Source organism: Theropithecus gelada, chromosome 13 (genome assembly GCF_003255815.1).
Source record: "Theropithecus gelada isolate Dixy chromosome 13, Tgel_1.0, whole genome shotgun sequence".
In the NCBI taxonomy this organism is placed as follows: domain Eukaryota; kingdom Metazoa; phylum Chordata; class Mammalia; order Primates; family Cercopithecidae; genus Theropithecus; species Theropithecus gelada.
The window spans coordinates 45,779,615-45,807,488 of NC_037681.1; the positions used below are offsets into that span (position 1 = coordinate 45,779,615).

Here is a 27,874-nt window from a genome sequence, read left to right on the forward strand (position 1 = left end):
CTAATGGGTGTGAAGTGGTATCTCATTGTAAGGCAATTTTTATTTCCCCAATGACTAGTATGTTGAGCATACTTTCATGTGCTTACTGGCCATCTGTATATCTTTTGTGGAGAAATTATGTGGTTGTGATGTGCATATCCATTGATATTTCGGACCCTCGTTAACTCCTTTAATAATATGGTAGCCGGGCCGGGCGCGGTGGCTCATGCTTGTAATCCAGCACTTTGGGAAGCTCAGGCAGGAGGATCACGAGGTCAGGAGTTCAAGATCGGCCTGGCCAACATGGCGAAACCTCATCTCTACTAAAAATACAAAAATTAGCCGGGTGTGGTGGCGGGCACCTGTAATCTCAGCTACTTGGGAGGCTGAGGCAGGAGAATTACCTGAACCCGGGAGGTGGTGGTTGCAGTGAGCTGAGATTGTGCCACTGCACTCCAGCCAGGGTGACAGAGCAAGACTCCATCTGGGGGAGCAGGGGAAATAATATGGTAGCCAATGAACATGAACAGGGAAAAGGGATGCCTAGGTGGTGGCTCCCTTTTGTTGATTAACCAGAAATGCAGCTCTCACCGAGGGCTCCATGATGACCCTGCTTCACTCTGTATACTCTTGGCTCTGCCTGAAACATGTTCTACCATGAAGACCTTGTCTCCTGTCTAGAGCTTGAAGATTCAGTAAATCTTTCCAAGTGGCATCTTCTAAATAAACAAGGGCAAAACAGCATAGCAAATCTGGGTAGGAGGCTTTTTACCAAATTACCACATATTTTTCTTTTTAAAAGAAAAAAAAAAACCAAAAAAAAACCAAGATGAGTTTTCTTCCTCCAGAGAAGCATGGACTGGCAGCCTACTGAGTAAATTTTCTATATTGTAGTCAGTCTTGTGAAAGCCTGAGTTGAGTTTCAGAAAAATAGCTTGCTTGAGACTGAGGCTGGCTGTGAAGAACAGGTTTGCAATTCCTGAAAACTGGAGCTAAAAGTAACAGTTGCTTAATAGAGTGAGACTAGGGAAAATGATGGAGGTAAGTTCCGAAAGAAATTTGCTTCATATGATGACGAAAAGAAGCCCTGTGGCATTTCTCTGGAAGTATCTAGAGAACCTTTCTGGTTTTGAGTGACTGCAAAGCCAAGGGATCTTCCACAGAGTAGGTTAATACAGGAATCAGGTCATTATCAATAGAGATACCTAATCAGGTAAGACTGGTTGGCTCCCAGAAGCACTGTAATGCAAATATAAGGAGGTAGGGGTGGAGGAAGGTTCCAATCCTGAGGCAGCAGTTCCCCCAGGGGCAGCTGGTGTCCCGGCATTGTTGTGCACCTCCACCTGCACATAGCAGGTTGGACTCCTCAGTGGTGAGTGTCCAGTGATGGCATATCTCACTCAATCAAACTTTAAATACAGTCAAGTATACATCAAATAACAGAAACTTAGCACTTTTATCTATGTACAATTTTTTTTTTTTTTTTGAGACAGAATCTCACTGTGTCGCCCAAGCTGGAGTGCGGTGGCATGATCTCGGTTCACTGCAGCCTCTGCCTCCTGGGTTCAAGTGATTTTCCCGCCTCAGCCTCCCGAGTAGCTGGGATTACTGGCACGTGCCACCATGCCTGGCTAATTTTTGTATTTTAAGTAGGGACAGGGTTTCACCATGTTGGCCAGGTTGGTCCCGAACTTCTGACCTCAAGTGATCTGCTCACCTCAGCCTTCCCGAGTGCTGGGGTTACAGGTGTGAGTTACTGCACTCAGACTTTATTTACAATCTTAAACACCATAGTGCTCATGAAGAAGAAGAAGAAGAAGAAGAAGAAGAAGAAAAAAGCCAAGTCTCTCTTTCTAAAATGCCTTCAGGACACTGAAGGGAAAAAGATGGGAATTAGAATTATTTCATAACAACATAGGACACTTTGTTCATCCAGTTCATAAAGACATAGGACACTTTGGCCAGAGAGACATGAAGATGATTTCTTCAAAAAAATAAGTAGTTCATACATTTATTCAACAGATACTTCCTGAGCTCCTACTATGTGCCAGGCATTGCTCTACCAGTTAGGGATGTTCTGGTGAATAGCCCCACCCCCATGGAGCTCGGATTACACTGGCAGAAAAATAAGAAACCCAAAAAATAAATATAGACATCAGTAGGGATAATGCAATAAAGAAATGCAGGGTAAGGAAACAGTGAATCGGGACAGAAAATTCTTTTTAAATGAGGTGGTGATGAAAGGGCTCTCAGAAACTCAATGAAATGAGGAAACCAACCAGGTGAAGGTCTGAAGGAAGGGCCTGCTGGGCAGAAAGAAGGGCAAACGCAAGGCCCTACAGCTGCTTGGGCTTGGGGTGTTCAGGTCAGTGCTGACAGAGTGGGGAAGCTGTGGTGAGAGTGAGGCACTGTGAGATGAAGGGTCTAGACCAGGGATATCCCATCTTTTGGCTTCCCTGGGCCACACTGGAAGAAGAACTGTGTCTTGGGTCACACACAAAAAAACTAATGATAGCTGATGAGCTAAAAAAAAAAAAAAGAAAAAAAAATCACAAAAAATTCCCATAATGTTTTAAGAAAATGTACGGATTTTTGTTGGGCCACATTCAAAGCCATCCTGGGCTGCACGCAGCCCACAGGCCATGGGTTGGACAAGCTTGGTCTAGACCATACAGGGCCTCTAAGCCATGGAGAGGAGTTTCCATTTCATTCTGAATGTGGTGTGAAGCCACTGTGGGATTCTGGGCAGGGGAATATGAAATTTGACTATATGTGTTAAAAACACTGTTCTACATTTATATAAATGAGTGGCTGAGTAATTTAATACATAGGGAAGAACAGACAAATTTCCCATATGGAAGAATTCCAAATAAGGTATGGACATACTCTGCCCTCAAGGAGGTGAAGCCTAACTCCCCATTCCTTAAGTGAAGCCTGTGCATAGTGACTTCCTTCCAAAGAGTGTGTGTGGAAAGGAAAAGGAATAACTTTATGTTGAAGAAACCTGACGAACACTGCCATGGCCAGGTGATCAAGTTCAACATCGACAGTGACAACTCATGTTGATAGCAGGTACCTCTTGATATGCCATGATGAAAATGTCACTTTACCTTTTCCTTCTCCAAACCTGTAACCCCAGTTCTAATCAAGAGATAAACATCAGACAAATTACAATTATTAGACAGTCTATATCTGACTAGTCTCCTAAAAATTGTCATCAAAAACAAGGAAAGTCAGAGAAACTGTCTGACTTTCAGAGGTCAGGAGGATTGCTTAAGCCTGGGAGGTCGAGGCTGCAGTGAGCTGAGATACACCACTGCACTCCAGCCTGGGTGACAGAGCGAGACCCTATCTCAGAATAATAATAATACGGGAAACTGGGTATAGATTATAGGGAACTCTCTGTACTATCTTCAAAATTTTTCTGTAAATCTAACACTTTTAAAATAAAGTTTAAAAAATAAACATTGCTTTCTGCTTGGTGGAGAATTTAGTGTAGTAGGAGAGGAATGAAAATAGGGAGATGAATTAGTAATCCTAGTTTTGCCACTTTCTGGCTGTGCAACATTGAGTTATTTTACTATACCTTTATTTTCTTGCCTGTAAAATAGGAATATTTAGTGAAAGTGATGTGGACAGGATTTAATGATATAATGTAGGAGGCAGCACAATGCTCTACAAATGCTGATAATCATAACGCAAAATAAAATTGTATCTAATAAACTTACTATACACCTCTTATGTGTAAATCTAGCAAGTAGCAAAGGCAGAATTCTAAGTAACTGAAGGTAAACACTGCAAAGCTTACTCATAAGGAGGACATATGGTTCTGGGGTTTAATAAAATTCTAGAATCTTGGTAGTTAAAGCATTATGTTCACACCACTAAAACTCAAGGAAGTACCCAGTCCAGTGAGCAACTCGGGGGTTGTACTACCTAGAGCAAAAGATGCCCAGAAAAAAAACTAAAGCTGAAGGCCTCTTAACTGATCTCTATTTAGTGAGCATAGCAGGTATACTGGAAGGCACTCGACTTCCTGTGGAAAACACAGTTTGCATGCTTAACAAAACTCATCTGTTCCTCACTGGAACAAATGCACTTGCAATTATGTCATCTAATTAAATAACAAATAAACCAATGAGATATGAGGATGAAAAGAGGGTTTCTATTTCTAGGAAAACCAAGTTGAATGAGTTGGAGACTCCATAGAGATAAGCTTCTAGAATAAAATGGCACTGACTTAGCTGAAGGTAAGACAGCTGTAAAGATTTGGAAAAATTATAAAGAGAAATTTCGTACTCTTGCATCATAAGAGTTATTAAGTTCTCATTTCATTGTAAAGGACTGAAAAAGGAAGCTGAACTTGCAACATGTGAGAACATTTTATGCAAAGGAGACAACCTGGAGCTTCAGAGGATCTACACTCAATGAATGGGCTTGGTCCTACATCGAAATATACATGAGGACACACAGAGAAATGTTAAAATATATAGTTATCATTTTTATGGTTCCCTATTTTAACTTACGTAAAAATGTAGTAAGAGTATTTTTAACATACGCAAAAGGAGATAAAACAATGTATTTCCATATACTCAAAGTAGGTTAAAGTTATAAAAATTTTTGACACATTTGCTTTATCTATCCCATATTTTATTTCTCTCTGAAGTATTTTAATGCAAATTCTTGAAAACAATTCACCCCTACAGACGTCAGCAGACATCTCCAGAAATATTTTAAGCCAGCTTTTGATTGCTGACCAACCTCTGGTACAGGTAACAGGACTTCTACTGGCCACCAAGTCATTCACCTACAGGCCTACCTTTCCCCTCTCTTTGCTTCAATCCAGAAAACCTCAAGGCAAATAAACTGATTCCTGGATCCTGAAGAGTTCCTGGTTCATGTGGAAGGACATCTCTGAAGCTTCAACTCAGTGATTTACTTCCCCAAACCTATTCCTTTCATCCTTAAAATGAAACCACCTAGGCCGGGCGCGGTGGCTCAAGCCTGTAATCCCAGCACTTTGGGAGGCCGAGACAGGCGGATCACGAGGTCAGGAGATCGAGACCATCCTGGCTAACACGGTGAAACCCCGTCTCTACTAAAAATACAAAAAAAACTAGCCGGGCGAGGTGACGGGCGCCTGTAGTCCCAGCTACTCGGGAGGCTGAGGCAGGAGAATGGCGGGAACCCGGGAGGCGGAGCTTGCAGTGAACTGAGATCCGGCCACTGCACTCCAGCCTGGGTGACAGAGCAAGACTCCGTCTCAAAAAAAAAAAAAAAAATGAAACCACCTGTGTAACAACCCGACTCTTCGAATGTTTTCTGGGAGTCCAGAGCAAGCCTAAACTTTTAGTGAACATCCTGAGGCAATCTGTATTGAACCAGGTTCACTCCAAAAACCCAGTTGGGGCCATTTCCCAAGAAGCTCAGAACAACCCTAGGAATGGATTCAAGGGCTGTCCTACAATCTGCCAGTGGCAGCTAACATAGCCTTACTCACAGGTATTGGAGATAATCACTTGCTTCTAGGCCCTTGGACTGCTTTCTTTCAATTTTCTTTTGTTCAACAACACACAAAATATATTTTACTCATTGCAATTTTTACATGTCACATTCTGAATATTATCCTGTACCAATGGCTTCATGGTTGTTATATAACTTGTTTGGTAAAGTTATGCTGACAGCTTTAATGAGGCGATATCATGTGATGCATGCATTTCCTCTGGTGCTGAATGTGGGCATTAGCAACTCAGTATCGCATGTTAGGGCAGTGGAGAATCAGGGTGTATCTAATAAGTTCCTTCATGGAGGTCTCATGTCATTAAGTAGAATTTGCTCTTTCAAGAAGTTTCTTGATCACCTTTGAAGTAATAAACAAAACACTTAACAGGGTCTTAAAAACTTACAAACTGAAAAGTTCCAAACCTGTATCAAATTCAAAGCCAGGGTTGTTTTCAATCAGGGAAACCTGAATCCTAAGGAAGAACCAGAAATATTTTTTTCAAAGACACTCAGGCATCGTAGGCATTCCTAAGTTGTGAAATGAAAATAAGGTTTCCTAGAAAGTTAGGACAGAGATGGTATTTAATCTGCATTCTGGCTAGGAAGATGATGACATGCACCTTTTCAACTTTTCCCTACACAGATTTTTTTCCCTCTTAACTTACTCCAGACCAAACAGGTTTCAAAAATCAAGAAAACTTCAGGGTTCAGATTTTTGAACTTTTAACAAGCCCAGAAATTTGGCTTGTATTTGGCAAGCTCGCCTAAAGTCTCAACATCTAGTCTTTTCTAGTTCAAGGTGAGCTAACGAGGGCCCTAATAAAGGGCAAAACATGGCCTGAAAGAGTAAACGTACAGGTCCTCTGCCAAGAGGCAGATTACAGAGAGGAATCTGATAGATGAACAGAGAAACTAACATTATTGCCTTGTGCCCTCTATCTAAAACTAATGGTTTCAACTAAGGGTCACATCTAACATGCCAGGTAACTCTGGTTTATCCCTAGTCCAGAAACGTTTCTCTTGGTCAGTGGTTATCAAACTTGGCCACACACTCCATTCACCTAGAGGGATTTTTAAACCCCCAGTGCTCAGGCTGTCTCATCCAAGACCAATTAAATCGATTTCTGGAAGTGGACTTAGGCAGCAGTAGTTTCAAAAACTTCTCAGGTGATTTCAATGTGCATCCAACATCGATGCACTGCTCTAAGAATCAGAGTTCTAAAACAGACAGAACTGGGTCATTGTAGAACATCTCCTGCAGATTTTTGTTGTTTTAAGAAAAAACCAATTTACTTAGCACCAAATACCAAAAACATTGGTTATATGTTAAGTAAAAAACATTGGTAGTGTATATCTGACTGTAAGCATGGAAAGTGATCCCAGAAGGGTATTTAAAGGGTACCACAACTAAAGTCACATAACCTTGTATTTGAATCTCAAGTCTAGCTGAGGAACCTTGAGCAAGATGATTTAACCTTGCTCTGTCTCGGTTTCCTTTTTTGTAAAATCACATTAGGAATCAACTATCCTTCAGAGCTGCTGTTAGAACCAGAGGTAACAGTTCTAAAATATCCAGCACAGGTTATAAATACAGATGGCTCTCAAAATGGTAGCTGTTATTTCTCATTCTGTTATTAGGTCAAAGCAGTCAGGCAGGGTAACATCTGGAGGAAAAAGACTTCTCAAATGCCACAGACGTACAAGCTCAATGAGTTTAGGAGACAAAAGGTGGTGAGAGATCATCTAACAATTAAACAATAATCAAAGACCTAACAATAAATGCAACTGTTAGGTTGAGTGGATGGAGGCGTTAAGGCCAGAGCAATGAAAGGCAAAAAAGTTAGGGATGAGAGGACCATATTATAAAAGTTAAAGCTCTGTATTTGAGAATGAAGGCTCCAGAGTGGGATCCATTTACTATTACATGCGAATAAGATGTTGAGGTCCCTTAAGTCCTGGGAAGGACAAGGTGCCTCTAACTTCCTGTCACAGGAGCATTCTCTCAGGTTCAGGTGGACTCACAGAGCTCCATCATCTTAATGAGATGAGACACATCTGAAAAATACAGGATAATAAATAAGACCCCTTTGAGTCAAACTGGGCAAATGTTATAAAACCAAGGGACGCCGACACAGTCAGCAAATGATAATCCAGTAGCATGCATTTCTGGAGCCTCCTAAAGAGACCAGAGACTCCTGTCTGTATGAATGTAGCAGGATGAGTTCCAAAGAGATGTGCCTGGAATCAACTAGGCTTTCTTTATATTCCAGGGGCAGCCTGCCCATCACCCAAGCTGCCCCAGACTACCCAGAGGGCTGTGGGTTGTCACCCTCTCTCTCAAAAATCCGATCTGCTGTTGAAGGCAGTGATTCCCAAGCTCACTGTAAATCACAAGGCTGGGAGTTTTCTTTTTTTCAGTAAAAATTGATGGGCTCTAAATCCAGAGATTCTGATTCAGAAGATCTGAGGCAAAGCCAAGGATCCATATATTTTTAAAATACTTCATACATGATTACAATATGTAGGGAGGTTTGGAGCCATTAAATGTGTGCGAAACATCATAGGAGATTGTCAATCTTTAATTACAATAGGCTGTGAGGATATTTCTGAATGCTGCATGACTGGAGCAGCTGACAAGGGGACGGGGCTGTGCAGCCTGGGATCTGAAAGAAAGCTGCTCAGAAACGTTTAAGTGTGAGGTAGCATGACAATGGATGATGGTTTCCCCTTTCTTTCACCTGTCTTCCAAGTTTTCCATAATGAGTTTTAAATTTTTTTATAAAGGAAAAAAAACCCTTAAAGGTGAACAAAACATCTGATTACATCTTGGTGACGTTTGTGATGACACTTTAAGAATCTGCTATTACGACTACAATTTACCACACATTATAGTTTTGTTTTTAAAAAAGGAATTTAGGGCAGGGCGCGGTGGCTCACACCTGCAATCCCAGCACTTTGGAAGGCTGAGGCGGGGGGATCACCTGAGGTCAGGAGTTCAAGACTAGCCTGGCCAACATGGTGAAACCCTTTCTCTATTAAAAAAATACAAAAAATTAGCCAGGTGTTGTGGCAGGCACCTGTAATTCCAGCTACTCAGGAGGCTGAGGCAGGAGAAACTCTTGAACCTGGGAGGCAGAGGTTGCAGTGAGCCAAGATCGTGCCACTGCACTCCAGCCTGTGTGACAGAGTAAGACTGCATCTCAAAAAAAAAAAAAAAAAAAAAAGAAAGAAAGAAAAAGAAAAAAGAAATGTAGGCACTTCAGGAAAACAAATTCCCTCTCCTGGCTAATATAATCAACGTGAAATGTCTTTCTTTGAAGGCTGGCCTGAAGAGGTTTCTGCAGCCCCATTCCCCATCTAGGGAGAAGTTATGGTACGGATGCTGAAGCACGCTACAGGGTGCACTGCTGGCTGCTCAAATTATTTAACAATGTAGAAGAAGGTCTTTGAAAAAAATCAATACAAAGCCTATCTAGCAGGTTATAAATAAATTCTTTTGAGCACTACACCCACTTTATGCAAAGCACTTGTATCAGTGTGAGATTAGAGGATTAGGAGTTTCTGTATAACAGAACTCTAGTCAAGAAGAATCCTTCCTGAGGCCCAAGAGTTATCAGATAACTACACTCTGCAAAACAAACTGAAGATGAAAGCGCCCAACCATATCAGTATTCATTCTAACAATGATCATTTTCAGAAGAATTAAAGAATTGGCATCAGAAACTATCAGGTGTAAAGAGGCTTATCTTGTTTGCAGTAAGGGAGTACTGAAATCTTTTCAAGGTCAAATGGCTTTGGAGCTTTTATTTACAACATTTTAAAAGTACTATGTAAACTCAGTAAGACTATATAACGGCATAAAATATACTTAATTTTTAAAATCTAACCACAGCATGGCCCATCTCAACACGTTTATTTATACATTTTAATTTCTAAAATACCCAGAGCAGTTGTGACTGACTGAGGGCATGTCTAAGGTTTAACTAATCAAATAGCACTTTTCTGTTTCTCAGGCTTTTTCTTCTATTCTGTTCCATTTCACTAACTAACCTTTAGAGTTGTAATGTTAGAGTCAAATACGTGAGCTGACATTAGATTTTCAAGGAAAGGATTTTGAAATCTAAACAAACCCAAAGGGATAAGTTACTTTTTGGGGGAGAAACAAAGCAAGAATTTCCATTTGCAGCTTTTGTAACTTTATTTCTCTGTGAAGAAGTAAACATAAATTGGTACACATTTCCAAAATGGATGTACTGGTTTGTTTAATACGGTCCTGCATGAGCTGGCCTACCTGACTTCATTCCAGCATTGTTCTCTGCATTCTAGCCACAATGCCAACTTTCAGGTCATGCAACCTCTAGCCTCAGGGCCTTTACATATGCTGAAATACCCTGCTGGGCATACACTTCATTCTCTTTACCTGGTTAATGCTTGGACACTCTGTTGTTTTGGCTTCAGCTCATTCCTCCTTCCATCTTACTCTTCGCATCTAGGTTTAATTCCTTATCTCCCAAATTATAACCTCCAGTAGTTAAATCTTCGTAGTTAGGAGACAGGATAGTATCCCTGTTCCAGTTTGGCCACTTAGCACACCATGTGATCCTGGGTAGTTTTTTTTTTTTTTAAATCTCTCTGAGGCTTAGTTTCCTCAACAAGCATATTTTGAATAATAAATAGCTAATACATGCAAAGCACTTAGAATGACTGGCACAAAGTAAATATTCAATAAATACTAGCTATTAGTATTATTCTTTCAGGATGAATCTTACTGTGACCTTTCTCTGTCTTTGTGAGAAAGGATCTTTATTTCCCCTTTTGACAGTTCATCTAGTTCCTTTTGGTATATTATTCAACTGTCTTTTTTATAAGGAAAATTCTTAAAGTTTTTTCACAAACACTGGTAATGTTGGATGTAATCAGCTGTTTTATTTATTTATTTTTGAGACAGGGTCTTGCTGTATTGCCCAGCCTGGAGTGTAGTGACGTGATCATAGCTCACTGCAACCTTGAACTTCTGGGCTTAAGCAATCCTCCCACGTCAGCCTCCCAGGTAGCTGTGACTACAGGCACATGCCACCACACCTGGCTATTTTTTTTTTTTTTTACTTTTCACCTTTTAGTAGAGATGAGGTCTCACTATGTCGCTGAGGCTGAGCTTGAACTCCTGGGCTCAAGCAATCTTCCCACCTTGGCCTCCCAAAGTGTTGGGACTACAGGCGTGAACCACTGTATCTGGCTTTGTTTTTAAAGGGATTTTTTTTTTTCCTTTATAAAGAAATTGTAGTATTGTTTCTGGAGAGAAATCTAGTAGTGAATCCTTTGTAGATAATGTAACATCTTATGTGGTTGCTTTCTGAGGATTCTCTTTGTATCCTGTAGTTTCACTATGATACGTCTAGTTGTAGAATTATTTTTATTTATCTATTTGGGGACTCATTGCAATATATTCATCTGAGAATGAATGTCTTGAATACATTTTGGAAACTTAAGCCATTAATTTTTCAAGTATTTTTTTAACCCTAATTCTATTTTCTTTTTTGGAATTCCAATTACATGACTGTTCGTTCTCTATCTCCCATGTCTGAAGACCTTGTTTCCAATTTTTCATCTTTCTGTGTTGTGTTTTGGAGAATTTTCTTAAATATATTTTCTCGTTCACTAATTCTCTATTCATGTGTCTAATCTGACATTTAACCCATCCACCAAGTCTTAAATTGCAGTAACTTTTGTTTTAAAAATCTGTAATTTCTATGCGGTTTGTTTTCAACTTTGTTCTTTTAAGATAGTATTTTGTCACTTTTTTTTGTTTTTGAGACGGAGTCTCACTCTGTCGCCCAGGCTGGAGTGCAGTGGTGCCATCTCAGCTCACTGCAAGCTCCGCCTCCCAGGTTCACACCATTCTCCTGCCTCAGCCTCCTGAGTAGCTGGACTACAGGCACCTGCCAGGATGCCCAGCTAATTTTTTGTATTTTTAGTAGAGACGGAGTTTCACCGTGTTAGCCAGGATGGTCTTGATCTCCTGACCTCATGATCTGCCCGCCTCGGCCTCCCAAAGTGCTGGGATTACAGGCGTGAGTTTTTCATGTTTTTAATTCCTTCTTTTAGGTCTTAGAAATCTTAAATGTAGCTATTTTACAGCCAATAACTCTAACATCTAAAGCCATTGAGGGTCTCATTTTGCAAAGTCAGCATAGGGGTTCAAGTTTAGTTGGACTCTTTCAGTGGGAGCACTGTTAGGTCTCAATTGAGAATTTAAGCAGAAATTTATACTTTGCTTCTACCAGGTGCCTTGGGGTTAGTTTTAATGTTAAAATTTCACCTTGGTGTTTCTCAAACTATAACGTAATGTAAATGCACCCAACATAAGTATAGGTAGGCCTAAGGTTTTGAATTTCCAGGGGAGAAAACTTCTTCCACTGCAACAGAAGATCTATAAGCTTTCTTTTTCTGTGTACTGGCAGCTAGTTATCTTTTTTTGTTTTTTGAGACAGAGTCTTGCTCTGGTGCCCAGGCTGGAGTACAGTGGTGCGAACTCAGCTCACTGCAACCTCCACCATCTCAGCTCCTGGGTTCAAGTGATTCTCCTGCCTCAGTTTTCCAAGAAGCTGGAATTACAGGCATGCACCACAACTGGTTAATTTTCTTTGTATTTTTAGTACAGACAGGGTTTCACCATGTTGGCCAGGCTGGTCTTGAACTCCTGACCTCAAGTGATCCACCCGCCTCGGCCTCTCAAAGTGCTGGGATTACAGGAGTGAGCCACTGTGCCTGGCCTAGTTATCTTTTATACAACATATTCACCAAGGGTATAATGCTTCAAGGGGCCTACCTTAATGTGAGAGCCCCATTTTCAACTCATTTTGCACGTAACCGAGGTTTTGCCCCACAGAAGCTCCTGACAGTTGACATGCAAGCACAGGGCAGGGGTGGCAGCAGCAGTGACAGCAACAGTAGCTCTTGGCCTGCTTTGGTTTTCAGTTACTTTTCAATTCCCAGGAAACTGAATTCTATTCTACCTATTTTCAGATCCCAACTCAAGTAACACCTTCTCACAGAAGCTATCCCTTACTCTCCAGAACAGATCAGGCACCTGCTCTACACTTCCACAGCTCTCTGCATTTATCCTCCACTGCACATAATAATTTGTAGTTAGGTTTAGTAGTGTGATTATTTATTTAATGTTTCTTTCTGTCACTGCACTGTTAGTTCCATGAGGGCAGGAATCATTTGTCCACCATAGTATCCAATTTGGCACAGTACAGCAACAAAAGAAGTATTTGCTGAATGAATAAAATGAGTGTGTGTGGCTGGTTGGGGGTGGGTGAATATTAATGTGAACATAACTCCTCAAAGAAAGTAAGTAATTGAAAAAGGAGAAGGAAAAGAGAAAACAGTGTATTATGAATATTTCAAAATTGCAGGAAACACACTGCAAATCCCTGGGGAGCCACTTCCTATTTCAATCAAACCCTTACATATTTAACATTCTTGGTTCCTTTTTGTTTTAATTGAGATATAATACTTAGATCTTAAGCATTCCATTGATGGGCGCAGTGGCTCACACCTGTAACCCCAGTACTTTGGGAGGCTGAGGTGGGCGGGTGACAAGGTCAGGAGATCGAGACCATCCTGGCTAACACAGTGAAACCTCGTCTCTACTAAAAATACAAAAATTAGCCGGGCGTGGTGGCCAGTCCCTGTAGTCCCAGCCACTCGGGAGGCTGAGGCAGGAGAATGGCGTGAACCCAGGAGATGGAGCTTGCAGTGAGCTGAGATTGCGCCACTGCATTCCAGCCTGGGTGACAGAGCGAGATTCTCTTTCAAGAAAAAAAAAAAAGTTTTTCATTTAATCCATTGTGACAAATGTATACTCCTGCAACCCACATCTCTATTGAAATGTGAAATATTTCTATCAATCCAGAAAGTTTCTTCATCTTCCTTCAATATTTCCATTTCCAGAAACAACCCCTTATCTGATTACGATTAGGAGTTGATGATTAACTTACAGTAATGGGTAAGTTAGTTTTGCCTATTCTAGAATCTCACATAAATAGAAAAAAACAGTATGTACTTTTTTTGTCTGGCTTCTTTTATTACTCACAATATTTTTGATATTCACCCATGTCGTTGCATATATCAATGTTATTCCTTTTTGTGTTGAGAAAATTCTATTGTATGAATATAACACATTTTGTTTATCTATTCTGTTGATAACTACGCTGGCTATTCCAGCTATTATGAATTGAACTGCTATGAACATTCTTGTACAAAGCTTTTTGTGAAAATGTTTTCATTTCTCTTGGATAAATATGTAAGAGTAGAATTGCAAAAAAAAAAAAAAAAAGTAGAATTGCTGGGTCATAGTATAAATGCTTGCTTCTTTAAGAAACTGCCAAATAGTTTTCCAAAGTAGCTGTATCATTTTATAGGCCCGCCAACAACAGGGTGAGATTTCTGGTTGCTCTACATCCTCTCCAACATTTGGTATCATCCAACTTTTTCACTGTAGCCATTCTGGTGGGTATATCGTGGTATCATTGGCATTTTCCTGATGATTAATGATATCAAGCACATTTTCATGTGCTTATTGGCCATTGGTATATCTTCTTTGTGGAATATCTGTTCAAGTCTTTTGCTCGTTTTAAAAAAAAGGGTTGTCTTTTGATTGCTGAGGTGCAGGAATTCTTTATATATTCTGTCCTCTGTCAGACATGTTTTGCAAATATTTTCTTTCAGATAGTGGTTTGTCTGTTTCTTAATAGTATCTTCTAATGAGCAAAAGATTTTATATTTGGTAAGGTCTAATTTATCAATTTTTAAAATGGTTTGTGATCCCTATAAACTCTAATAAATTTTTATTCTTCTTCATAAGACAATGAAGAATTATTGTCCTATACTTCTAGTAGCTTTATGGTTTTAGCTTTTAAGTTTATGATACACTTCAAATTGATTTCTTTGTATGGTGTGAGGTGGGGGTTAAGATTCTTTTCTTCCCTATGTAGATATTCAGTTGTTCCAACAGCATTTGTTAAAAATAGAAAGAGTTTCCTTTTCTGACAGATTTGCTTCTTACCTTTGCTCAAAGTCATCTGACCTTACACATGAGTCTCTTTTATGGATACTCTATTCTATTCCTTTATTTGTTCATCCTTTTGACAATATCTTACTTTCTTGATTACTATAGCTTTATAGTAAGTCTTAATGTCAAGTAGGATTAAGTCTGCCAACTTTGTCATTCTTTTTCAAGACTGTTATGGTTATTCTAGGTCCTTTGGTTCTCCAAATATATCTTAAAAACAGTTTGCTAATTTCTATAAAAAAGCCTGCTGAGATGTGAATTGGTATTAAATCTACAGATCAATTTAGGAAAAGCTGCCATCCTAACAATATTAATCTTTTAATCCATAAATATGGCATACCTCTTCATTTATTTAGGTTTTCTTTAATTTCTTTTAGTAACGTTTTACAGTTTTCAGTCTTGAACATCTTTCATTAAATGTATCCATAAGTACTTGGTATTTTTAATGCTACAGTAAATAGTATTTTTCTTTTTGTGAGACAGGGTCTTGCTCTGTTGCCCAGGCTGGAGTGCAGTGGAACAATCATGGCTCACTGCAGCCTTGACCTCCAGGCTCAACTGATCTTCCCACCTCAGCCTTCCCAGCATCTGGGACTACAGGTGCGTGCCACCACGTCCAGCTAATTTTTATGTGTGTATATATATATATATATATATTTTTATAGAGACAGGGTTTCGCTATGCTGCCAAACGGTGGTCTCAAACTCCTGAGCTCAAGTGATCTGCCCACCTCAGCCTCCCAAGGTGCTGGGATATACACTTTATATCTTGTAGCAATACTATAAAATTTACTTACCTGTTCTACTAGTGTTTTTTTAGACTTCTTAGGACTTCATATGCATAATCATGTCATCTTCAAATAAAGACTGCTTTATTTCTGTCTTTCCAATATTTATACCCCTTTCTTCTTGTCATGTTGCATTAATTAGGTCCTCCAGTATAATGTAGAATAGAGGTGGTAAAAGTGGATATCTCTGAATTGTTCCCAGTATTAGGGGGAAATATTTCAAAATTTAAACTGTAAATGTGATCTTAACTGCAGGTTTTTGTAGGTGTTCTTTATCAGGGTGAGGAAGTTTCCTTCTATTCTTAGCATGTGGAAAAGTTTTATCATAAATAAGTGCTGTATTTTTTCAAATGCTTTTTCTACATCTATTGAATGATCTTATAATTTTTATCTTTTAACTGTTAATGTGGTGAATTACATTGATTTTTATATATTAAATACATTTGCATTTCTAGGATAAATCTCACTTTATCATGGAGTATCATCCTTTTTATATATTGCTAGATTCAATTTGCTAATATTTTGTTAAGGATTTTTGTATCTAGTTCATGAGAGAATTTGGCCAGCAATTTTCTTTGCCTGTAATGCCTCTGTATTGTTTTTTTATCAGGTTATAGTGGCCTCATAAAATGACTTGTAAAGTGTTCCTTCTTGCTCTATTTTCTGAAAGAGTTTGCATTAAATTGACATTATTTCTTCCTTAAGTATCTGAGCTTGGGGTTTTCTATTTCCTTTTTTTTTTTTTTTTGGAGACCGAGTCTCGCTCTATCCCAGTACAGTAGCTCCATCTCGGCTCACTGCAACCTCCACCTCCTGGGTTCAAGTGATTCTCATGCCTCAGCCGTCCGAGTAGCTGGGATTATAGGAGCCTGCTACCACGCCCAGCTAATTTTTGTATTTTTAGTAGAGACGGGGTTTCACCATGTTGGCCAGGCTGGTCTTGAACTCCTGACCTCGTGATCCACCCGCCACGACCTCCCAAAGTGCTGGGATTACAGGCGTGAGCCACTGCGCCTGGCCAAGCTTGGGGTTTTCTTTGTGGGAAGTTAACTATGAATTCAACTTCTTTAACTGACATAGGAATATTTGATTTTTTTATTCCTGTGTCAGTTTTATTAATTTGCGTCTTTCAAGGAATTTATCTATTTTATCTAGGTTGTTAATCTTACTGGGAAAAAGTTGTTCATCATATTCCCTTATCATTCTTTTAATGTCTGTGGGATCTACAGCAATGTCTCTTTTTCCATTCCTGATATTAGTAATTAGTGTTTTATCCTGTTTACTTGATGAGTATTGCTGCATTTATTAATTTTATTGATATCTTAAAAGAATGAAATTCTGGCTCTTTGATTTTCTCTTCTTGATTCTTTTTTTTTTTTTTTTTTTTTGAGATGGAGTCTCGCTCTGTCACCCAGGCTGGAGAGCAGTGGTGTGATCTCGGCTCACTGCAAGCTCCGCCTCCTGGGTTCAAGCCATTCCTGCCTCAGCCTCCCAAGTAGCTGTGACTACAGGCGCCTGCCACCACGCCCAACTAATTTTTTTTGTATTTTTTTTAGTAGAGATGGTGCTTCACTGTGTTACCCAGGATGGTCTCGATCTCCTGACCTCATGATCCGCCCTCCTCGGCCTCCCAAAGTGCTGGGATTACAGGCGTGGGTTCATTTTTCAAATAAAGAGAACATTTAGATAAAATTAAGGGCCCCTTCAATCTCCTCCCTAAACACTCCCCTTCCTTTTGTCCCTGAGGTACCTGTTCTCCTAAATTTCATGTCTACTATTCCCTTTCCATTTGTATATTAAAGTAATGCTAATTTCTGCTACTTTCCTGGGATCCTCCATTAACTTACCACATTTCCTGCTTCTGCAGCCAGCCGGGCAGCATATCGAGCTATAAGACGGTGTTCCTCATCCAGTCGGCTAGGACTGTCCAGAACACTGCCAAGGAAATAAAAATGCAACAGGTGTCTATTAAACATCCCTTATTCTTGTTCCAGTCTTAGAACAGATGGAAGAAAAGCTCATAAAAGAATGGTAATAAAAGAACTAGAGGTCTGGGTCATAGATACTAATGGCCTTCTGAGAAAAAAGGGGATTTAGAGAAACGAGGAGGCCACATTTGTCATTCCTCATTGGCAGCACATCCCCGCTGCTCCCCCACCATCAAAGGGGCACTTAATTTTGAATGCAAGGGCTAAGAAAACACAGGGCACCCACAAAGTCTGAGACAGGGATTTCTAACCAAATGTTTAAAACTGATGACTTTTTAGACCTTGATCTCAAATTCAAAAAGACCAAGAGCATTATGAAAAACAGAGGGCTGAGAAAAAATATACTTAACACTGGCTAAGCGAAAGTTTGGCCTTGTCAGGGCAGGCCAAACACACTGTAAAGCTGGAAAGATTCCATGACATCAAATATTCCCCTTTTCGTGCCCCTTTCTCTTCCTTTACTATGCTCATTCTACATCTATAGCCCCATCTTGGAGTTAATTAGTTTAATGCATTACTCTTTAACAACAGTACCAACACTCTAAAAAATCTAAGGACCCATTCAGACAGGTTCTCAGATAATGTGGTATCTGGATGAGGGAAGGGTTCTTGAGTAATAGGCTGGCTCTGCATATGGGATGCTGATATGGAACTTTGGATTCTGAAATACATGACTTCTTTAATTTAGTATATCAAATGCTATTTATCCTTATCAAGACAGTCCCAGATTAATAGGGACTGTGGCTATATAATTCTCTGTTTAGGACTGGCAGATGCTTTAAGACAACAGTGATGATGTTGACTAAATGACTGGAGGTGGCTGTTGTGGCTTACCTCCACTTTGGCCCTATGTTCTCGGGTTTCCAAAAACCCCTGATCAGAATTTAGCAGTATGACAAGTCATATAGAAAAATTTAAAGACATGACTTCAATACTCATCAAAGTTTGTTATAATTACTGAGGGGAATCTGGGAAGGGTGCGGCTAAATCAATAAAGATCTGTCTGAAATTTTCATGTGTAGAATCAACTATATTTTTTCTAGTTTTTGCTTTTTAAAAAATCTTTCTATCTCTTTGGCTAAGTCTTTAAGCTTAACTTAGTCTTTCTTCTAGGATTTTTTTAAAAGTGCTTTGAGTCTTCTGCCTATGACATTTGTCAACACTTTATAATTTTAAGCATGCAAATATCCATCTCCAGGATAATCATCCTCTGAAAAATGATCTTGTAATAAGAACAGACTACTATCAGGCGGCTTTAATATTTTAGGGTCAAGGCCCCAAGGTGAGAGATAAACTGTAATATTTGTGCTTTAAAGGTATTTGTGTGAAATAAGAGAACTATCTTTTAAATTTAAAAAAAAAAAAAACAATAAAAATGGATGCTTAAGAATACGAATGGATCATATTATGGAGGGATTGGAAGCCTAAGAAGTGGGGCCTAAAGTTGCTGACCTCTGTTATCTGGCAAGGGATACAATAGGTTCTTCTGTGCAAAAGAGCTCCTTTTTCTCAATCACATTCTATCTCCTTAGGAAGGCTGATCCTATTTGTCATTTATACATGAGTGTGGATGACAGACTGCTTTAATTGGCTATGTTTTCTAGCCAGAAACTAGAAGCTTGTGTTGATGAGAGGTTTTAAGGTCAATGAAAATTATTTGATGGCAATTAGAAAGGATCCTTATTCTTCTGTTTGAATTGACTTTCATTTTCAGAATTAGTTAGCCAGGAAAGTTCTGACTTCTCGGAAGAAGTATGAAGCTCAGTTTCTTAGATTACTAATCAAGAAGTCAGGCAGTACTTACTCACTCGTCATGTTCTCCCAAGGCTACCAGCCACCAATTTTTGCTCAGGGAGCCGAGGTGAGACTTGAGGGCCTTAGCTAAACCTACCATAAATCTGATTGGGCTAAATTACTAGGTAACAGTCTCTGTCAAACATTCTGCTGCTATTTTTACCATGGAAACTTTTGCTCACTCTGGACAATTGCCTTTACTGATAATAAAGAATTTGTCTTGCCTAAGGTGAAACAACTCTATTCCTAGAGACCAAGAAGTTGGGACAGTGTGCGAAGAAATCACCTGTTGGATAAGAAGACACTTTGTGATGCAGCGCACACAATTATCAGGCCCCTCCTTCCCTTTTAGAGGGTAAGCCTATTAAACATACTTAGAAGGTTAGAAAACCCTACTTCTCCAAGCTTTAGAGATACATAAATACCCCAGAAAAATGATGCTATTTAGTCATATCAGGAAAACTGTGGAAAACGGTATAAAGTATAATATTAAAAACAGTCTTTTTCATATGTATATTTCCCGACTGACTATTAATTTATTCTTCTATTATTACGGGGAGTAGCAGCAAGGTCAGATGACCCTCCCAAGGAGCCAAGGCATGCTGTAAGCAAAACTAAGATCAAAATTTAAAGCTTCAGCCTCTGTTATGTGTGTAGCTTATAAATTATGGTTTTCTCTCTAAGAATAAGAATCTCAAAGCATGGCTTTCCAAGTTGTTTGGCCTTGTGACTCTTCTTTGCTGTTACATAGGGGAAGGATGGCTTTAGACTGTTTAAACTTTACCTGTCCTCCTACTTGAAGAATGGTGGTGGATGTGGGCATGGAGTGGGCAGGAGACTTTGGTCCTACCTGAACATAATACCATTTTTTTCGGTACTAAATCTTTAAAAAAAGGATGAACTTTGCTATAGTTAGCAGTTATCAAACGTTTTTCCATCCCGAACCACTGAAGAATCAGACACATTCTCTTATTAACAATGAGTCACTACTGTAGTAGTTTTCAGCGTAAGGGGAATGTGGAGCTATTATAATACATGTAAGTATTACAATAGAGAGGGTCTATATAATTTGGAAAAAGACCCTCAGGTGACAGTGATCCAATACCATTGTTGGGAATCACTGGTTTAAATAATCAACAATGACAGATTCCTGCTAACAGATAAAGGGTGGTAAAGATGTAATAGGGTGACAGTATCAAAGTCCCCAGATAAGACAAAGCAGGATATCTGTGGGCTGATCAACTCTAAACTTTGAATGTTAATACAAAGATTTCATTATTCAGGTAAGAATGAACAGGAAGAGGCTGCATCACATACCCCTGTGAATACTGCATCTTTGGAAACGTCAACCTCTCATAGGTTTGTATCTTTTTTGAGTGTAACTTGAAGGAAGTGAACCTCACTTTAAAGGAGAATGTCTGACTCCATGTTTAGGTAAGCCCCCAGGCTTGGCAACCCTCCCTCTCTTGTAGAAGCGAATGCTTAGCAACTATTTTAACTCTGCCAAACACAGCTCGTAGTTTCTCAAGAAAAACCCTACATGCAGTTATTTTTCCAGCTGACAACCCCAGGTGGCAAAGCTCTCCCTCCCTCTGATCACCCCTGGTTGCCCACTGCTGCTGCACCACCACTGACCGTGCACAGTGCTGCAGACGGGCCACATAGGAGGCTATCAGCGCATGCTCATCGGCCAAGTGACAGGGTATATCCTGGCTATACTGTAACCTAGGAACAATGGAGGCAAAGACAGCAAGCGTGACACAAACACACACAGAGGGAGAAATGAACATGGATTAAAATGAGCAAACTTCAAAGAAAAATTTAAAAAATAATAAATCATGATAAGGAAAACAATAAAAAAACCCATAATGCATAATGGAATATGGTGTTAGATCCTCAGGAATCCATCTCTCAAATCCTCGAAACAAAAGCAGTCCTTCAGGGGTGGCTCTGGCACTGACATGACAGCCCTTGGGAAGGACTTGTTGAGTGGGCAGAGGAGCCGCGTGTACCACTTTTGTCCAGGTGCTGCGCTCTGTGATGATGAACTTTTTAGAGGATGCCCTCTGGCAAGACAACTGAGGCACAGCCAGTCTACTAAATATTACTATGTGACCCCCTAGTGTTATGCTTTTATAAGCTTTTGTGTGCATCTAAGAATTTTCAGTGTTACTTCATGTTGCCAATTAAAACATTTTTATTTCTGTAAGGATACTGCCTTTAGCATCAGTTTGTTTCTCCCATAAAACTGGTACCCATCCCAAACTCAACAGAACTGCACCTAATTGTAAGGCAACACTATATATTCTGAGTGAGGCTCTCTCTTACAGATATGTGAAAGGTCCTTAAGCACATGGTCTTCTAAATTTTTAGTACAGAAATATTAAAACTTGCATAAAATAGAGTAATGTAATGACTACCCCTCAGGTACCCACAGCAAAACTTGAATGAATATCAACATTCTGTCAATGTTATCTAATCGAATTTTCATTCCTCCCACTTTTTGTGCAGGGACGTGTGGCTAAAAGCAAACCCCAGGCAATTACTTCATCTGGGAATACTTGAACCTGTACATCTATCAGACAGTAAAAACACTTCACACAACCTAACACCATTATCACACCTAAAAACATAGACAAAAATATTTTAGTATCCATCTGCCAATTTCCTCAAATCTTAAAAAATGTCCATTTACATTAAAGTCAAGATCCAAAGTCCCCACTTTGCATTTGGCTGGTAGGTTTCTTTTATGTTTGTATTTGACTGATACATTTCTGTTTTTTTTTTTTTTTTTTTTTTTGAGACGGAGTCTCACTCTGTCTCCCAGGCTGGAGTGCGATGGCACGATATTGGCTCACTGCAACCTCCGCCTCCTGGGTTCAGGTGATTCTCCTACCTCAGCCTCCCAAGTAGCTGGGATGACAGGCGCGTACCACCAGTTAATTTTCGTATTTTTAGTAGAGAAGGGGTTTTGCCATGTTGGCCAGGCTGGTCTTGGACTCCTGACCTCAAGTGATCTCCCTGCTTCAGCTTCTCAAAGTGCTGGGATTACAGATGTGAGTCACTGCGCCCGGCCCTAGTCATGTTTCTAAGGCTCAAACTGTCCTACCTTTTGCCAGTGGAAGCTCCTGTTGTAGGCTCTTGTGTTCTTTTGATATATCCATTAGACCTTATTAGCTTTCCTGCTTTCTAGCACGATAAAATGCTCTAGGTTTTATTATTTTTTTCTTTCTTTTTTGAGACGGAGTATCACTCTGTCACCCAGGCTGGAGTACAGTGGTGCAATCTCAGCTCACTGCAACCTCCGCCTCCCGAGTTCAAGTGATTCTCCTGCCTCAGTCTCCCGTGTAGCTGGGATTACAGGCATGTGCCACCACGCCCGGATAATTTTTGTATTTTTAGTAGAGAAGGGGTTTCACCATGTTGGCCAGGCTGGTCTCGAACTCCTGACCTTAGGCGATCCACCTACCTCGGTCTCCCAGTGTGCTGAGAATACAGGTGTGAGGCACTGTGCCCAGCCCTCTACTTTTGTTTGTTATATATCTTGTCCCAGACTTGGAATGAACCATCCTTCTAAGGATCCCTTGTTCCGTTTACTGGCAAAAAGTATTTAGGGACCACAGTCAGGACGCTAGGGTGCCCACGGTTCTAGGCTCAATGATTCTAGGCCTTCTCAGTGGAAAAAGGTAGAAAATCTGTATATTTCAGAATGAAGAAAAATAAGTCCTCTCAGTGCTTTCAAGGTACCATTCTGTTTTCTTCTGCGTTACATTGCTTTTAACCCTTTTCCCATTTGTCCCGAGAATACTCACCGGCAGCGCTTGCAGATACAGCATTTACCCTGAGATAACTTTGCCATGAAATATCTTGCTTTTATTATTATTATCTCATCACTCTAGTATACTGACTTTGGAAAGAAAAGACATCATTCTATTTATAGCATTCTGTTCTTAGTAGTGGAATTTCCATTTACAAAATACAGTAATTCTCGATTGCTGAAAATGCCAAAGCGTAGAAAGCACAGCATTCCTGTGCATGATGTTTATTATTATTACTATTATTATTATTATTTTTGAGATGGAGTCTCACTCTGTTGCCAGGCTAGAGTGCAGTGGTGCAATCTCGGCTCACTGCAATCTCCACCTTCTGGGTTCAAGCAATTCTCCTGCCTCAGCCTCCCAAGTAGCTGGGACTACAAGCGCGCGCCACCATACTCAGCTAATTTTTTGTACTTTTAGTAGAGATGGGGTTTCACCACGTTGCCCAGGATGGTCTCGATCTCTTGACCTCATGATCCACCCACTTCAGCCTCCCAGAGTGCTGGGATTACAGGTATGAGCCACTGTGACCGGCTGATGTTAATTATTAACATCATTCTCGAATGGTTGGCTGAAGATTCATTTAATGAATCAACTTTTTTTCCGAAATAGATGATTCTGATGACTCAGATGATTCTGATGTTAGTTCTGTTTAGAAATAACTCCAAAAACAGTTTGTATATTTTATTTTCACATTGAAAATCAGTCAGCTTTGCTTCAGCCTCAAAGAGTGTGTTTATGTAAAATTAAAGGTGCACTGGCAGCGAGCTGTACTTTTTTTCTAAACAGGAAAAGAGTTAATGAGAAATTAACAGTTCTTCTTATCTTTGTTTCCTTGTACGTAACATGTCTTTTCTTTAGGCAGAGTCTTGCTCTGTCGCCCAGGCTGGAGTGCCATGGTGCAATCATGGATCACTGCAGCCTTAACCTCCTGGGCTCAAGCGATCCTCCTGCCTCAGTCTCCAGAGTAGCTGGGGCTACAGGTGTGCACCCCCACACCTGGCTAATATTTATTTACTTATTTATTTTTGAGACAGAGTCTTGCTCTGTCGTCCACGCTGGAGTACAGTGGCACGATCTCTGCTCACTGCAAGCTCTGCCTCCTGGGTTCGCGACATTCTCCTGCCCTCAGCCTCCTGGGTAGCTGGGACTATAGGCGCCCGCCACCATGCCTGACTAATTTTTTTGTATTTTTAGTAGAGACAGGTTTCACTGTGTTAGCCAGGATGGTCTCGATCTGCTGACTTCGTGATCCGCCTGCCTCCACCTCCCAAAGTGCTGGGATTACAGGCATGAGCCACCACACCCAGCCCTAATTTTTAAATCTTTTGTAAAGACAGGGTCTCACTTTGTTGCCTAGGCTGGTCTTGAACTCTTGGGTTCAGGTATGTAATATGCCTTTTTTTCCCCCCCCTCTAGCTGCTTTTTTTCTTTTTGAGACGGAGTCTCACACTCTCGCCCAGGCTGGAGTGCAGTGGCGCAATCTTGGCTCACTGCAAGCTCCACCTCCTGGGTTCACGCCATTCCCCTGCCTCAGCCTCCCGAGTAGCTGGGACTACAGGCGCCCGCCACCACACCCGGCTAATTTTTTGTATTTTCAGTAGAGAAGGGGTTTCACCGTGTTAGCCAGGATGGTCTCGATCTCCTGATCTTGTGATCCGCCTGCCTCAGCCTCCCAAAGTGCTGGGATTACAGGTGTGAGCCACTGCTCCCGGCTCTAGCAGGTTTTCAAATGTTATCTTCATCACTGATTTTCAGCAATTTGATACTGATGTGCCTTGGTATAGTTTTCTCTTTGTTTATCCTGGCGTACAGTTTGTTGTGTTTATAGTATTTGTAGGTTTATAGTTTTCAATGAATTTGTAAAAATTTCTTTGAAAAGTTGGGAAAAATGTTTCTTAAATATTTTTTCTCCCTCTCGTCTGTTAGACCGCCTGACATTATCCCACAGGTCCCAGAGGCTCAGTTCCTTTTCAGTCATTTTCCTCTCTGTGCTCCACTCTGGGTAATTTGTACTGCCATGTCTTTAAGTTCAGTGTAAGTCCATCCATTGAATTTTTCATTTCAGACATTATCCCTTTCAGCTCTCTTGTAGGCCATTACAAGTATTTTAGCTTTTACTCTGATATGAGAAGCTACTGAGAGGTGATATATGATTTTATTTTATATTTTGAGATGGAGTCTCGCTGTGTTGCCCAGGCTAGAGTGCAGTGACGCAATCTTGGCTCATGGCAACCTCTGCCTCCTGGGTTCAAGTGATTCTCCTGCCTCAGCCTCCTGAGTAACTGGGATTACAGGCATGCACCACCATGCTCAGCCAATTTTTGTGTTTTTAGTAGAGACAGGGTTTCACCATGGTGGCCAGGATGGTCTTGAACTCCTGACTTCAAGTGATCCACCCACCTCAGTCAGGTAGTTCCTGACCTCAGGTGATCCACCCGCCTCAGTTTCCAAAGTGTTGGGATTACAGGCGTGAGCCACCAGGCCCGGCCTATAGGAGGACTTCTATTCAGAAGCAGTATTATTTGTCATATAATTAGAGATCTAAAACACAATGAAAAGCATTCTTAGTAGTTAGATAAGGAAGTTAAATGACCATGAATTTTCTGATAATTTTGTTTGCAGTGTGGGGTGTAATGTTGTTTTACCCCCATTCAAAGTTGTATCTTTTTTACCAGATTAAGAAAATTTAAACTCTTTCCTTTTTGGTAAAACATAAATATACATATAGACATAAATATGCAACATATATATAACTCCCAACTAATAAACAAAGTTTGTTTTAGAAATTTGTTTTTCCAAAGCAGAGTCAATAGTTTACAATTCAGATTTTTTCCTATAAAAACAAGAATTCCCAAACTGTCAAATGTCAATTCAATCCGTAAAAGGAGGTGATGCCTAAACAGCCAATCGTTCTAACAGCATTACAGATGGAAACTGGCACCTGAAACAATGGACGGAGCCCTACTAGGTATCCAGTGATGAAGACACCACCGTAAAAACCCAGACATGGCTGCTGCTCCGATGGTGCTAACAACACTCTAGTAGGAAAAGAAACGACCACACCAGTCTCAGAGGACACAATACAATTTTATCCAATCGGAGATCAGCAAAAGCAAAGGTCAGTACAATGACCACAGAGCTAAAATGAAGAGTGACAATAAGATGGACATTCCGTAAGGCACCCTGATCAGCACATTCTCTCAAGGCATCCTCTAGCTCTAAGCCAATGCTAATGATGACCACAGCTGAGGGCAGAGAGTCTTGAAGGGGATTGGTAGAGTCTAAAGTAGCATTTCTAAAAACATGTTTTCCCTGACTACCTCCTTTAGAACTCCCAGGCTTCTACTGAATCAATCTGGGAACGCAGCCTGGGAATCTGCATTTAGAACAAGTTTGCAGGTGTGCTAGCTGCATTCCAGTGTGAGAACTGCTCTCCAAGAGATGGTGATAATATCTCGTGATGTCAGCAGAATTTCTAGTGGTAGCAGGCCGTAGTCAGGAGGCACATCTGTAGCGACAGGGAGCAAGGGGACGGGACTGAAATGGGGGAAGCGGGGATGAAGGGTGAGCAATAGCTGGATGAGGTCAGAGGCAGGACAAGGCCCTAACCTCGTCCTGAGGCTGGGTGTAGAGGAGCAGCCTGGAGCCAATGGTAACAATTATGTACCAAGCAGGAGGCAGTGGAATACAGCAATTGAGAGCATGGGCTTTGGTTTTCAATCCACTTGGACAATAACTTCTCTATGCTTAGTCTCGTCATCTGTAAAATATTAATAATATAAACTCGACCTCATAAAATATTTATTTTGTAGACTGTTGGGAAGATTGAATAAAATAATGTCAAAAAGCATCTGGCACCTATGTTGTCATAGTCATTATCAACAAGGTACCTGTGACCTATCAAGATACTCTTATATATCTTCTCTTGTTTATTCTCAGAACAATCTTACAAGAAAGGGATTATGGTAACCCTCATGATTTTACATCTCCAGCCCTGACCTCTCCCTTGAGCTCCAGAATCATGTATTTGATGGTCTATTCAACACCTCCCCTTGGCTGCCCAATGGGCATCTCAAACCTAACATGCTCAAAATAGAACTCTTGACTGTCTCCACTCAACCTCCTCACCTGTTCTTCCCCAGACTGACCAACTTAAATAAATGGCATCGCTATACCCAGCCATCAGGCCAAAACCAGAGGGGTCTTTTTAATTTCTCTCTTTTCCTTGAACACACATTCAATCCACTGCAAGTCCTGTGGCTCTATTTTCTCATCACCTCTACTGCCATCGTGACTTCTCATGAGCAACTTCTTATGAGGTCTTGCTTAGACTGCTCCAACAGCCTCTTGACTGTGCTCTCTTCTGCTCATATACTCTACAGTTGAGTCTCCACACTGCAATGAGTGGCCTTGTCAGTTTTGGGGTGAGGAAAATGTTCTAAAACTGTTTTCAGTAGTGGCTGCAAAACTCTGTGCATACACTAAAAACCACCAAATTGTACATCTTAAATGGATGAATTGTATGGTCTATGAGTTATATCTCAATAAATCTGTTTAAAAAATAAATCAAAGGTCCTAACTAATAATTCTGAAACTGCTACACGTGCTGCTGGCACGGAACAAGTAAGTCAATGGATAGTAGATGATGGGAGCCAGGTGTCTCACCCCTGGAGAGGGAAGTTATAGACAACCAAGGTGGAGACAGCGGAAACCCAGCGGTACTGGATTAGAGTCAGATACTTCAGCATAACTCACATATAGCTTAATGCAGATACAGATGGATAGAGAAATAATACAGACATGTGCATATACGCATACTGATTTCTTTTATTTTTTCCTGCTTTTTTTTTTTTTTAAATTGAGATGGAGTCTCGCTGTGTCATTCAGGCTGGACTGGAGTGCAGTGGTGCGATCTAGGCTCACT

General features: G+C 40.5%; 1 protein-coding gene across 24 annotated transcripts in view; it reads right to left on the bottom strand.

The window, feature by feature from the left end:
* DTNB (dystrobrevin beta) overlaps positions 1 to 27,874 on the bottom strand; it is a 300,791-nt gene that overhangs the window by 56,548 nt on the left and 216,369 nt on the right. For 12 of the 24 annotated variants that reach the window (XM_025353993.1, XM_025354010.1, XM_025354012.1 and 9 more), the window contains 2 exons: positions 20,765 to 20,854; positions 17,195 to 17,282 (listed from right to left, as the gene is read on the bottom strand). In XM_025353993.1, coding sequence (XP_025209778.1) covers positions 17,195 to 17,282; positions 20,765 to 20,854 — 178 coding nt within the window. The remainder of the gene's footprint in view (positions 1 to 17,194; positions 17,283 to 20,764; positions 20,855 to 27,874) is intronic. The other 12 variants (XR_003115265.1, XM_025354009.1, XM_025354008.1 and 9 more) reach the window with 1 other exon arrangement.